Here is a 12,714-nt window from a genome sequence, read left to right as displayed (position 1 = left end):
GGCCACTCCGGAGCTACAAGTATGACCGGACCCTGGTGGGATTCTATGCGCCTTAACACCTTTCCCACCAATGGCCACGGAGGAAACAAATAAATAAATAAATAAATGTAAAGGAGAATGCCGGGAGGCCAAGGGAGGACCAGGGCATCCACCCCTTTTCTGAGCCGACACCAGTTGGACCTAGGAGAGTGGGAGCTGTCCGAGGAGGCAATAAGCTTCCTCCGCTGCAGGTGGGGCACGCTGTGCGTGGATCTGATGGTGACATCTCTCAATGCCAAGGTCCGCGGTTCTTCAGTCGACGAAGAGAAAGGAGAGCAGAAAGAGTGGATGCCTTAGTTCTACCTTGGCCGACAGGTGACCTGTATGTGTTTCCACCTTGGCCGTTGGTCAGCCAGATCTTGCGTCGCAAAGAGGTCCATCCAGGTAAAGTGATTCTCATTGCCGCAGAGTGGCCGAGGTGTCTGTGGTTTGCGGATTTGGTGAATCTAGCAGTGGATGGTCCGTTATGACTAGCTCATCTGCCCAATCTGCTGCATAAGGGACCAGTTTGTTTGGATCAGGCATTTCACTTTTGTCTAGTGGCTTGGTTTTTGAGATGCAGTGACTGAAGAATAAGGGTTAATCGGAAGGGGTCATCACTATCCTCTTACAGTCTAGAAAGACTTCCCCTTCCCTGGCATATGTGAGAGTATGGAGAATTTTTGAGACTTGGTGTATGGGGCAGAATGTTGATCCTAGGCGAGCCTTGGTGGTAGATGTTTTGGCCTTTCTACAGGAGGGTTTGGTTAAAGGTTTATCCTTTAATTCCCTCAGGGTTCAGGTGGTGGCTTTAGGCTGTCTTTGTGGTAAGATTCAAGGAGAGTCTCTGGCGGGGCACATCCAGATGTTGTGCGTTTTCTTTGGAGAGCGAAACATTTGTGCCCTCCGGTTCGGAAACCTTGTCCTTCCTGGAACCTTAATGTGGTGCTTAAGAGCATGTGTGTGCCTCCTTTCGAACCTCTGAAGCGAACTACTTTAAAAGTGGTCTTCTTGGTGGCAATTTGTTCGGCTCATTGGATCTCCGAGCTTCAGGCCTGATCATGTAGGGGCCTTTTTTGAGACTATCTGATGCGGGAGTGTCATTGTGAACAGTCCAGACTTTTCTGCTGAAGGTGGTATCGTTCTTCTACTTAAATCAGCCAGTGGAACTTCCGTCCTTCCCAAATTTGGATGCTGCAACGCCTCAGGCGAACAAGTTAAGTTGGTTAGACGTGAAACGTGCTTTGTTTACAGTACCTGAAGGTCATGAACCGCTTCCGCTTATTGGATCATCTCTTCGTGTTCTGGAGTGGTGCCAAAAAGGGTCTTAAAGCATAAAGAGCCACATATCAAGTTGGTTGAAGGAGGCTATTAGCTCTGCGTATATCTTTCATGGTCACCCTGTTCCGGAGGGGCTACGGGCACATTCTACTCATTCTCAGACGGCCTCCTGGGCCGAGTGTCAGCAAGTTTCGCCACAGGAAATCTGTAGAGTGACTACTTGGAAATTGCTGCACACTTTCACCAAGCATTACCCTTTGAATGTCCAGGCCTCTGAGGCCATTTGGTGAAAGAGTGCTTCGAGCAGGACTCTTGCAGTCCCACCCTGTTTAGGGAAGCTCTGATACATCCCAAGAGTTTGGACTGATCTGGGTACGTACAGGGAAAGGAAAATTGGTTCTTACCTGCTAATTTTCATTCCTCTAGTATCACAGATCAGTCCAGAGTTCCCACCCACTAGAAGAAAGGGGAATTGGAGAGTCTGCTCGACTGCTTTTGAGATTTTTCTGAAGAATGGCACAGGTTTTTGGTTGATCCTACACAGGAGTTGTGGGGGTGCGGTTTGTGTTCTTAGGTTTCTTCTTCTGACTGCTGGTTCAGGGGGAGATTAGTTAATTACGGTGTTGCTTTTGTTTCTTCATCTGGCTTGGGTACAGTTCAATACTGAGGGATTGCAGGTGGCACCTCATGTTAAGTAGCAGTGTCAGTAAAACTTTCTCTGTCTCCATCTGCTGGAGGGGAGGCAAAACCCAGGAGTCTGGACTGATCAATGGTACTACAGGAACCGAAATTAGCAGGTAAGAACCAATTTTTCTATACCAGCCCAAGAACAACTATTTACCTTCATTTAAATCTGTAATTTGTTTTATAACCACAGAAGTGGAAAAGCTCACCCAGCAGCAGCAACAATTGTCTGCTATTGTTCCTGCTGCCAATGCCTGCTGCGATTGCTGCCTAGGCTGCTTCACCTACAGCAAAGAAGAAAGGTGCCAGCAACCAAAGAGCTGCTGACACTCGGTCGCTCATGTGTTCAGCCCAAAACTCGCTCAATCCGAATTGAAAAAAAAGTCCCATGCTACGGAACAAAAATCTAGAAACACTTGATTTCAAGCTTCATTTTAAGTGTTTAGGGACGAACAAGCGCTTGTAACTCCATTACGTATGTACGCCTAAACTCTGGTGCAGGGGCCGATAGGACTTGTAGTTCCATTGGTAGTGCCCGTTCTCCGCTCTAGCACCTGATTGGTTGATGGTCTGTCCGCTTCTTCTATTCCGGTCTCTCACCAAATCACTTCCGGGGTCAAGGAACACTCGGTAAACGTTTGGCTGCCATAGTACGCTGGCGAGCGGAAGGCCTAGGCGGACAGATAAGAATATCCGGGAGAGTGGGTCCTGGACCTGGTGAAGGTTCAGCGCGAGGCGGAAAGGCTGCGATTGCTTTAGTGCAATGTAATTAGTTCGTTGTTCTGCTGTTGAATAGGTTAATCGCTATGGCGGGGGTTTTCCCGTATAGGCCAGGCGGCAATCCTGCCCCCGGCGCATCCAGTCCGCTTCCAGACTACATGTCCGAGGAGAAGTTGCAGGAAAAAGGTAAGGGCGTTGCGTCAGATGCTTAGGGGTTACTAGTTCTTCCCACGGGTTTGTTTCTTTTTCGGAGGAAGACGCTGGATTTCTTTAATTGGGAGAGGATAGACGTGCACAGGAGCTAATACCTGCTCTGTAAGCAGACATTTAGAATCTCGTCCAGGAATGCTTGCTGCTGCTTTTGGACCATCAGTTTATGGAAAAACTTACTGGATTCAGTTGTTGGGACTACTGACTTTATCCCCTGATGCCAGTTCTTATGTATTTATTTATTTATTTTTGTTCAGTGGGTGGTTATCTTCTTTGTACAGTATTTGTATAACTATTGCTATTACCCTTTTTTGCGGGGAAAGATCTAAAGACTGTAAATGTCTCCTAGCTCGAAAATGGCAGCAGCTGCAGGCGAAGCGCTATGCGGAGAAGCGCAAGTTTGGGTTTGTGGATGCTCAGAAAGAGGACATGCCCCCTGAGCATGTGAGGAAAATCATTCGGGACCATGGAGACATGACTAACAGGAAGTTCAGGCATGACAAGAGAGTGTATTTGGGGTAAGGATGCCATTGTTGTTGGATTTAACCCAGCACCCTAGTACTTTTACTCGGTGATTAAGTTTGTTTTTGTTTGCTTTTTTAATTCCTTTATTGAAATTCATAGTGTGGTGTTCAGTTGTAATTAATTTTGATTGAAATATGTTTTGTGCTAATAATTATCTCTCTCTCACAAGGCCCTGAAGCTGTTAGCACCATAGTAAATACAATGTTTTCATAACATAAAATACATAAGCATACAATTAATTTAGATCATACTGGTTTAATTCTAATCCCACCCCTTACTCTCAATAAGGGATAAAACAGATTGCAATAATAAATACAAAGGTAACAAGTCAGTTTTTTAAATACAACTCAAAAACCAAAATCAATATACAGTCCACCCCATAACATCGTACTATGTCACCCACCCACAACCAACCCTAAATAACTATCACAGGTTATTCCTAAAAGACAATGTAATGGTTGCTTAGTAACCATATGTTTCTAAAGGACCCAATAATGTTCTTCCTTCATGAACTTTCCCCTTCATGCAGGCAGAAAGTAAGTTATATAGATGAGCTCCTGCTTGTGGCTTGCGCTGCAAATCCAGGATTAAGAGAAGTCTGAGATGTATTTAGGAGAAGGTATTGAGCTATTGGTGCATTCTTAGTATATTGACCTATGACAACAGAAACAAAGATTGGTCCAGCTCTTGCCTTCTTTTGATAAGCCCTGTGTTTACTTTGCTATACGAGTTTGTCATGGGGCTTTCCATCTATGCTCATGTTATTGCTTGATGTTGGAGGAACTAGCTTGATATCTTCTAATATCGTTCTGCTTGGGTTAAGGGTCAGAGAGAGCTAATAATTGTTTCGCTAATGGACCAAATGAATATTTTTTTGTTTAATCAATTAATTTATTTCTTGTCTTCAGGGCCCTGAAGTACATGCCTCATGCTGTGCTTAAGCTCCTGGAGAATATGCCTATGCCTTGGGAACAGATCCGAGATGTGCCTGTCTTATACCATATCACTGGAGCTATCTCCTTTGTTAGTGAGATTCCATGGGTCATTGAACCAGTTTACATTTCACAGTGGGGGTAAGGATGTTTCTTCAGATAACAAAGTGACCTGAGGATTTAATATTGAGAGGCTGAAGGGGAGGGGACTGCACAAATGGACTGGACCAGGAGAGGTTAGAGGGAGTGCTGTAGGCTCTAAATAATCACTTTAACACTGACCGCTAAAAGATTGAGATAAATGGAATATTCCAGGAGATTGCCTTTACTAGCAAAGGCAATTCAGGAGCAGTCTCAGAGAATGTTTTTGTTATAGTGGGTTAAATAGGTCACCAACTCTAATTTAGACATCAGTTTTGGCGTTTATAATTTTCTCATATGTTAATGAGTGAATTCTTGTAAATTAAGCCAGAAGGCAAAAACAAAACTGTGTTGAACCGTAACATATTTTTTGGACCTTTTACATACATTCTAGCATTTCAGAAGTCCTGGAAAGTTCTACAGATCTGATCATAGTGCTGTAATAGTTTCATAGGAAACCATTTTTAAAGCGCTCCTACATGGGGAGTATTGTAGTAATGGGCCATGTAAATTGAAGAGTATAGATAGCAGTAGAACATTGCTTTTTGAACTGGAGTGCTACATATGCAAACTTTTTTTTTTCTTTTTGCCTTGCACATTTATTAAATCTGATTATTGACCATATAGTGAGGTATAGGGTGATGTGTGGTTTGTGTAGTTTTTGTAGCGTTTTTCCTTCATAGGATATTTGCATCTGTTTTCCAGATCTATGTGGATCATGATGAGGCGTGAGAAGAGAGACAGACGGCACTTTAAAAGGATGAGGTTTCCCCCCTTTGATGATGAGGAGCCACCTCTGGACTATGCAGACAATATCCTGGACGTAGAGCCCTTGGAGGCCATTCAGCTGGAGCTGGACCCTGAAGAAGATGCCCCTGTCTTGGACTGGTTCTATGACCATCAGCCACTCAAGGACAGTAAGAAGTGAGAGAATATATTTGGATCTAAGACTGATTTTGGGAATTGTCCTTAATTGCTTAGTAGCTAAAGAAATTTGTGAGTGGAGAACTGAGTCAGCTGCTACCCTCTTAAGCCCTTCGTAGTCTCAGTATGCAGCTAAACGTATATTCCCTGTACGTATCTAGAACTGCAAACTCCTGAGTTTTGCCTCCCTGCCAGCAAATGGAGACAGAGAAAGTTTCACTGACAATGTAAATAATTGTGTATCATCTGCAGTCCCTCAGTATTTCTATGGTGTAAAACCTACAGTCTGGAGAGAGAGAAAAAAAAAGATTAAAAGACACAGTTTCTGGATCCTCCCAGGGGGGGGTTGTGAAGTCCTGGTGGGGCCATCCCCTCTGGTTTGAGGCAGACGAGCAGAGATTTGGTGACCCTTTTGATAGCCCGGTCCAGAGGTTCATGGGGTAGGCATCTGGTGGTCCAGATCCTTCATGGAAATTGGTTCTCCGTGCTCTTTGTGATGCTCCCTTTGAGCCATTGAAACAGGCAACTCTAAAGAACCTAACGTTGAAGGTCTGGTTTCTAGTGGCTATTTCATCAGCAAGGTGTATTTCAGAGATTCAGGCCTTATCTTGCAGGGAGCCTTTCTTGCGGATTTCTGCTTTGGGTGTTTCCTTAAGAACAGGTCCCTCGTTTCTCCCGAGGGTGGTCTCTTCCTTTCAGTGGAGCTTCCTTCTCTTGCAGACATGAATTCTTCTACGCCAGAGGCCAGAGATTTACGGAAGCTGGATGTAAAGAGGGTGGTGTTGCGTTACCTAGAGGTTACGACAACTTTCGTGTCTCGGACCATCTGTTCGTCTTATGGAGTGGACCCAGGAGGGGTCGTAAGACTTCGAAGGCCACTATCGCACATTGGTTGAAGGAGGCTATTGTTTCGGCATACCTTGTGCAGGGTCGTCCGATTCCGGTCTGACTTAAGGCTCATTCTACGCAATCGCAATCGACCTCTTGGGCGGAATGCCAGCAGGTGGCGCCTCAAGAGATTTGTAGGGCGGCTACCTGGAAATCGGCACATACTTTTGTGAGGCATTATCAACTGGATATCCGGAGCCCGGTTCTTTTGGAGCTAGTGTGCTCCGAGCGGGACTCTCTCAGTCCCACCCCGGTTAGGGAAGCTTTGGTACATCCCAGGGTACGTATAGGGAAAGGAAAATTTGGTTCTTACCTACTAATTTTCATTCCTGTAGTACCATGGATCAGCCCAGAGTCCCACCCATGGGGTTATAGGGAGAGTCTGCTCGGCCGGCAGTTAACAATCTTTCTTCTACGAGTTACATAATGCCGCCCTTTTTTAGGGTATGATTTGGTTTCTTCAGTTACATGTTTTTCATTACCTCTGCTCTTTGGGGGGAGGTTGTTCATGTGAAAGCTATGGTTTTATTCTCATTCTGCTTGGGTACAGTGTAATACTGACAGACTCTAGGTGGCACCTCAGGGGTATATGATAGGGTCCATTGAAATTTCTCTGTCTCCATCTGGTGGAGGGGAGGCAAAACCCCAGGACTCTGGGCGGATCCATGGCACTACAGGAAAGAAAATTAGCAGGTAAGAACCAATTTTCCTTTTCTTTCCCTCCCTGTATCCAATTCAAGCGTTATTGGATTTAGAGAAGGTAAATGCGGCTCTCAAGGTTCCCCGTTTCCGCATGGAAACTGAGGTCTGTCATCGAGGCGGTACGGAAAGGAGAGTTCTTGACGTCGCTCGCCTTGACAGAGGTGTATTTTCACCTAGCCATCAGGCTGGAGCACCAGAGATTCCTGAGGTTTGTGGTCCTAAGGGAACATTTTCAGTTTTGAATCCTTCCCTTTGGCTGGCGACGGCTCCACATACCTTCGCCAAGGTGATGGTGGTGGGGGCAGCCACATTGCAAAAGGAGAAGATGTGTTGGTGCATTTGTATCGGGATGACTGGTTCATTCGTGCAAAATCTGATGACAGAGGTCCTCTATCAGTACAAAAGGTACCAATGTGCTGGAAGTCTCTAGGATGGGTGGTGAACCTTGCAGTGAGCCATTTAGTCTTCCTTCGAACTCTGGATTGTCTGGGAGCACAATTCGACACACTGGCAGAGAAAGTGTTTCTCATGGAGAGAGATTGCTGAACTTGCAGAGTCAGATTAGGCTTCTGCTAGAGCTTTCGGTGCCCAGGATCTGGGACTATTTACAGGTCCTGGGTGTCTATGGCATTGACATTGGAATTAATACATTGGGCATTTGCGTATATGGGGCCTATGCAGGAGGCTCTTCTCTCCCACTGGAATCCGTTATTGGAAGAATTTTTCATCTTCCTCTTCCATTAGAGGAAGAAACCTGGAACATTCTTTTGTGGTGGCTTACTTGCACCAGTCTTGAGCATGGTGTGGAACTGGAGGTTCTGAATTGGGTAGTAGTCACCACTGATGCAAGTCTCTATGGATGGAGAGCAGTATGGCAAGATCAGTTGGAGCAGGGCCAGTGATCAAAACAGGAGGCCGTATGGTCTATCAATCGGTTAGAGAGGAGAGCAGTGCATTTTGTGTTGCTTTCCTGCCTGTGAAAGTTCCATGGCCATCCAGTATGGATCCTATCAGACAATGCGACGATGGTGGCCTATATCAACCGTCAAGGCAGAACCAAGAATCAGACAGTGGCTTGAGAGGCCTGGGAGTTGATTCTCTGGGCAAAGCAGCACTTGGAGCGGCTGGCAGTGACTCACATCACCAGAGTGAACAATGTTCAGGTGGATTTTCTCATTCGAAGAAAGTTAGACCCCCAGGGAATGGGATCTGTCTGAGGCAGTGATGGGGGTATCCTGACCAAAGAACACGAAGGTATCGCAGTTTTACAGCCTCTGAACAGAACACGATATGGATGGAATTGGAGCTCTGATGCTGCCATGGAGTCAAGGGATTTATTTTTGTCTTCTCTTCCGTGGCCTCTGGTGGACAAGGGGTTACGGCTGATAGAGAAACATTTGAGCAATGTAATCCTGATAGCTCCAGAATGGCCATATCGACTATGCTTCCCAGTTCTGATCAACATGGCCATAGACAGGACCCTGAAGTTTGGACATTAGTTGACTCTTTTCTACCAGAGCCTAATATTTTCGTGTCAGGCAGCTCACTTCTGTCTCACGGCTTTGCTTCTGAGAGGAGATGACTGAGATGGGGATATTCCAAAGCAATTACTTTCACCTTATTTGCAGGCTAGGTGGCCTACATTCTTGACCTATGCGTGAATTTGGAGGATCTTAAAGTCCTGGTTTGCTGTGGAAGTGTAGCCTCCACCTTTTCAGGCTATGGTGTCACATATTTTGGCTTTTCTACAGAGAGGTTCTGGTCAAGGGACTGGCCTTTGACTCTGAGAGGCAATGTAGTGTCATTGGGTTGCCTTCAGGGTAAGATGCTAAGATATCTTCTGTCCGCACATCTAGATGTTATACAGTTCCTTTTGGGGAGCTAAGAACTTGCGTCCTCAGGTACGGAGCATTTGTCTGTCTTGGAATTTGAATCTAGTCCTTAGAGGATTGTTTGTGGCTCGGTTTGAACCACTAAAGAGAGCTACGGTTAAGGACTTGACTCTTAAAGTGGTTTTCTTGGTGGTTATTTGTTCAGTCAGGAGTTTTTTGGAGCTCCAGGCACTGTTTTGTCGAGATCCTTTCTTACAGATGTCTGATTTGGGAGTATCTATATGCATGGTACCTTCTTTTCTGCCCGAGGTAGTCTCGGCGTTCCATCTTAATTAGACAGTGGAGCTTCCAGCTTTTCCGGATTTGGATTCCTCTACACCTCACGAGGGGGAGCTTAGTCTCTTAGATGGGAGGCATGCATTATTGAGGTATCTAAAGGTCACTTATGATTTTTGTAGATTGGATCACCTCTTTGTATTATAGAGTGGTCCACAGAAGGGAAGCAAGGCGTCTACGGCTACAATTGTGCGGTGGCTGAAGGAAGCGATTGAGTTGACTTAATTTCTAAATGGTGCCCTCTGGGGGGGTTCTCAGGCAATTTTCTGGGCTGAATCACAGCAGGTGTCTCCGTGTGAAATTTGCTGGGTGGCTATTGGGAACATTACACACTTTTGCCAGGCATTATTGCTTGGATGTCAGGGCTCCGGTTTCCATGTGCTTTGGTGAGAGTGTTCTACGTGCAGAACTTTCCAGGTCCCACATTTATTAAGGAGAGCTTAGGTACATCCCAGGAGTCTGGAATGATCTGGGTATGTACAAGGAATGGAAAATTGGTTCTTACCTGCTAATTTTCGGCTCCTGTAGTACCACAGATCAGTCCATTTATTGGGGGGGGGGGGGGGGGGTTGGTCCGCTGCTTGTACTGTTGCTTTGTATATAGTGCGGAATTGTTGGAGGGTTTTCGGTGCTGATTGCTTATGTTTAATTTGGGAAATGAGTTTTCCATTGACTTCTTGGGCAACTTCACCTTCTTCCAGTTCATTGGAGAGGAGGGATTTTGCTTAGAAATTTATGGTCGTTGCTGTCATCTTGGCTTGGGTACAGGTCAATACTGAGGGATTGCAAGTGGCACACTGGGTTATGTATATTGTCAGTGAAACTTTCTCTGTCTCCATCTGCTGGCAGGGAGGTAAAACCCGGGAGTTTGGACTGATCTGTTGTACTAAAGGAATGAAATTTTAGCAGGTAAGAATCAATTTTCTTTTCTTTGGGCAGACAATACCTGTTCTAGCTATCTGAAGAGTGAGCCAGATCATTTTGTTGGTGGTTGCTGTAGTTACTGGTCATGTGTGAGGGAAATGCCACATATGGTTACACATTGCAGTAAAGAAAATGTTTGGTTTACGCTTAACTTGTTTTTTTTCTTTTGTTTTTAGATTTGTAAATGGCTCAACATACCAGCGCTGGCAGTTCACACTTCCAATGATGTCAACATTGTATCGTTTAGCTAATCAGCTCCTTACAGACCTGGTAGATGATAACTATTTCTACCTATTTGATCTTAAGGCCTTCTTCACTTCTAAGGCTCTGAACATGGCCATTCCTGGTGGTCCAAAGTTTGAGCCATTGGTCCGGGACATTAACCTTCAGTGAGTAACAAAACCATAGGTTGTGGTAGCTCTTTGCCTCACTTAAAGCACTTGCAGCTGGTAGTGTCATTTGTAGCTCTGCTTTATAAGCTATTTGGGACTGAGGGGGAGAGTGGGATAAGAAATGTTAAGCTATCATTTAGCTTGGAAGTATCCTACAGTGTAGTGTGGGTGAGATGAAATATTTATTTATAAGGATGGAACATATTTGCACTTTTAAGGGAGGAGGTGAGGGAAGAATTATAGGGTGGAGGGAGATACCAAGGTTGTATAGAGAGAGAGATGCATGTGAGAAAAGAGCTGTTTGGCTGCTTAGGTGAATCAGTGAGGAGGAAATGCACAGGCTTCCTTTTTATTTTTTTTCAGGGATGAAGACTGGAATGAATTCAATGATATCAACAAAATCATTATTCGACAGCCAATCAGGACAGAGTACAAGATTGCCTTTCCTTATTTGTACAATAATCTGCCACATCATGTTCATCTGACTTGGTAAGTGTGATAGATTGCACTCTAGCATGCATCTTGTGTTCCTTTCTGCGATGCTTTCTGTGGCACTTAATATATATATTTTTGTTCTAGGTATCATACTCCAAATGTGGTGTTCATCAAAACAGAGGATCCAGACCTTCCAGCATTCTACTTTGATCCACTAATTAACCCAATCTCTCACAGACACTCTGTTAAGGTGAGTGTGGGGGCCCATAAGTGGTACTTCCTATGATGGAGACCATACTGTGGGGAGGGAGGGTCTTCTGTTAGGTCTGTGTCCTGTGACATGGTATGAAGTGTTATCTGAAAAATTCTTATTTCCCTGTACGTACCTGGATCAGTCCAGATTCCTGGGTTTATTCATCTGTGCCATCAGATGGAGAGAGAAAGTAAAACTGATACTGCTTTATATACCCTGGTGCCTCATGCAGTTCCTCAGTATTTCTCTGTCTCCAGCAGATGGTGGCTGGTGAATAAACCTGCAGTTTTAGTCTGCCCAGTATTTTTTTTTTTTCTAACTTTGGATTCTTTTGAGCCTTCTTCCCAGGGGTTGGGGTTCCTAGTGAGGGATCCCTACCCTGTTTGGTTGAGACGGACGGGCTGGGGATTGGTGACCTTTTTGTATGCCTGGTCCAAGGGTAGCCATAGGGTGCACATCTGGTGGTCTGGATCCCTCCCCTTCATGAGGTCACTTAAGTGACTTTTCCTTTGGCTCACTTAGCTGATCTCACTTTGCCATTTCCCTCTCCTTTTCTTAATTTGCTAAATTGAGCTGGACAGCTCTCTTCAGTGTCAGGAGCAGGGAAGGGCGGTGAGGCTGATTTAAAGTGAGACCGCACTTTGAATACTGTATACAATTCTGGTCGCCGCATCTCAAAAAAGATATAATTGCGATGGAGAAGGTACAGAGAAGGGCTACCAAAATGATAAGGGGAATGGAACAACTCCCCTATGAGGAAAGACTAAAGAGGTTAGGACTTTTCAGCTTGGAGAAGAGACGGCTGAGGGGAGATGTGATAGAGGTGTTTAAAATCATGAGAGGTCTAGAACAGGTAGATGTGAATCGATTATTTACTCTTTCGGATAATAGAAAGACTAGGGGACACTCCATGAAGTTAGCATGTGGCACATTTAAAACTAATTGGAGAAAGTTCTTTTTTACTCAACGCACAATTAAACTGGAATTTGTTGCCAGAGAATGTGGTTAGTGCAGTTAGTGTAGCTGTGTTTAAAAAAGGATTGGATAAGTTCTTGGAGGAGAAGTCCATTACCTGCTATTAATTAAGTTGACTTAGAAAATAGCCACTGCTATTACTAGCAACAATAACATGGAATAGACTTAGTTTTTGGGTACTTGCCAGGTTCTTATGGCCTGGATTGGCCACTGTTGGAAACAGGATGCTGGGCTTAATGGACCCTTGGTCTGACCCAGTATGGCATGTTCTTAAAGTGTAAAAAAAACCCCACAACCCCCCCCAAAAAACCCTCAAAAGTGAAGCGGGCAGGAGCAGTGGTAAGGACTGCTCTCTCTTCCTTCCCCCCGCGTGTTGCTTTTCCCTTTTTCAGCTCTGTTTTCTCTGCCCTATCGTGAATCGATGGTGAGGGGTCGGCCTGCGTGCTGAATTGCCACGGACTTTATGCGCCCTGTATCTTGGTGGGGGGGAGGGGCCCTCCTATCTCCTGCTGCCCGCGAAAAGGAGGAAATTCGGTGCTAGC

General features: G+C 45.1%; 1 protein-coding gene across 1 annotated transcript in view; it reads left to right on the top strand.

The window, feature by feature from the left end:
- The first annotated feature begins 2,583 nt into the window (after positions 1-2,583).
- Positions 2,584-12,714, top strand: part of PRPF8 (pre-mRNA processing factor 8) — a 162,470-nt gene continuing 152,339 nt past the window's right edge. Inside the window, exons 1-7 of the mRNA XM_029610882.1 lie at positions 2,584-2,889; positions 3,263-3,431; positions 4,347-4,511; positions 5,217-5,435; positions 10,294-10,506; positions 10,873-10,998; positions 11,089-11,194. Of these exons, the coding sequence (XP_029466742.1) occupies positions 2,790-2,889; positions 3,263-3,431; positions 4,347-4,511; positions 5,217-5,435; positions 10,294-10,506; positions 10,873-10,998; positions 11,089-11,194 (1,098 nt within the window). The 5' untranslated portion in view covers positions 2,584-2,789. The remainder of the gene's footprint in view (positions 2,890-3,262; positions 3,432-4,346; positions 4,512-5,216; positions 5,436-10,293; positions 10,507-10,872; positions 10,999-11,088; positions 11,195-12,714) is intronic.

This window comes from Rhinatrema bivittatum, chromosome 8 (assembly GCF_901001135.1).
Source record: "Rhinatrema bivittatum chromosome 8, aRhiBiv1.1, whole genome shotgun sequence".
Taxonomy (NCBI): Eukaryota; Metazoa; Chordata; class Amphibia; order Gymnophiona; family Rhinatrematidae; genus Rhinatrema; species Rhinatrema bivittatum.
The sequence above is the reverse complement of the archived record's forward strand: the minus strand, read 5'-3'. Positions and strand labels throughout refer to the sequence as shown.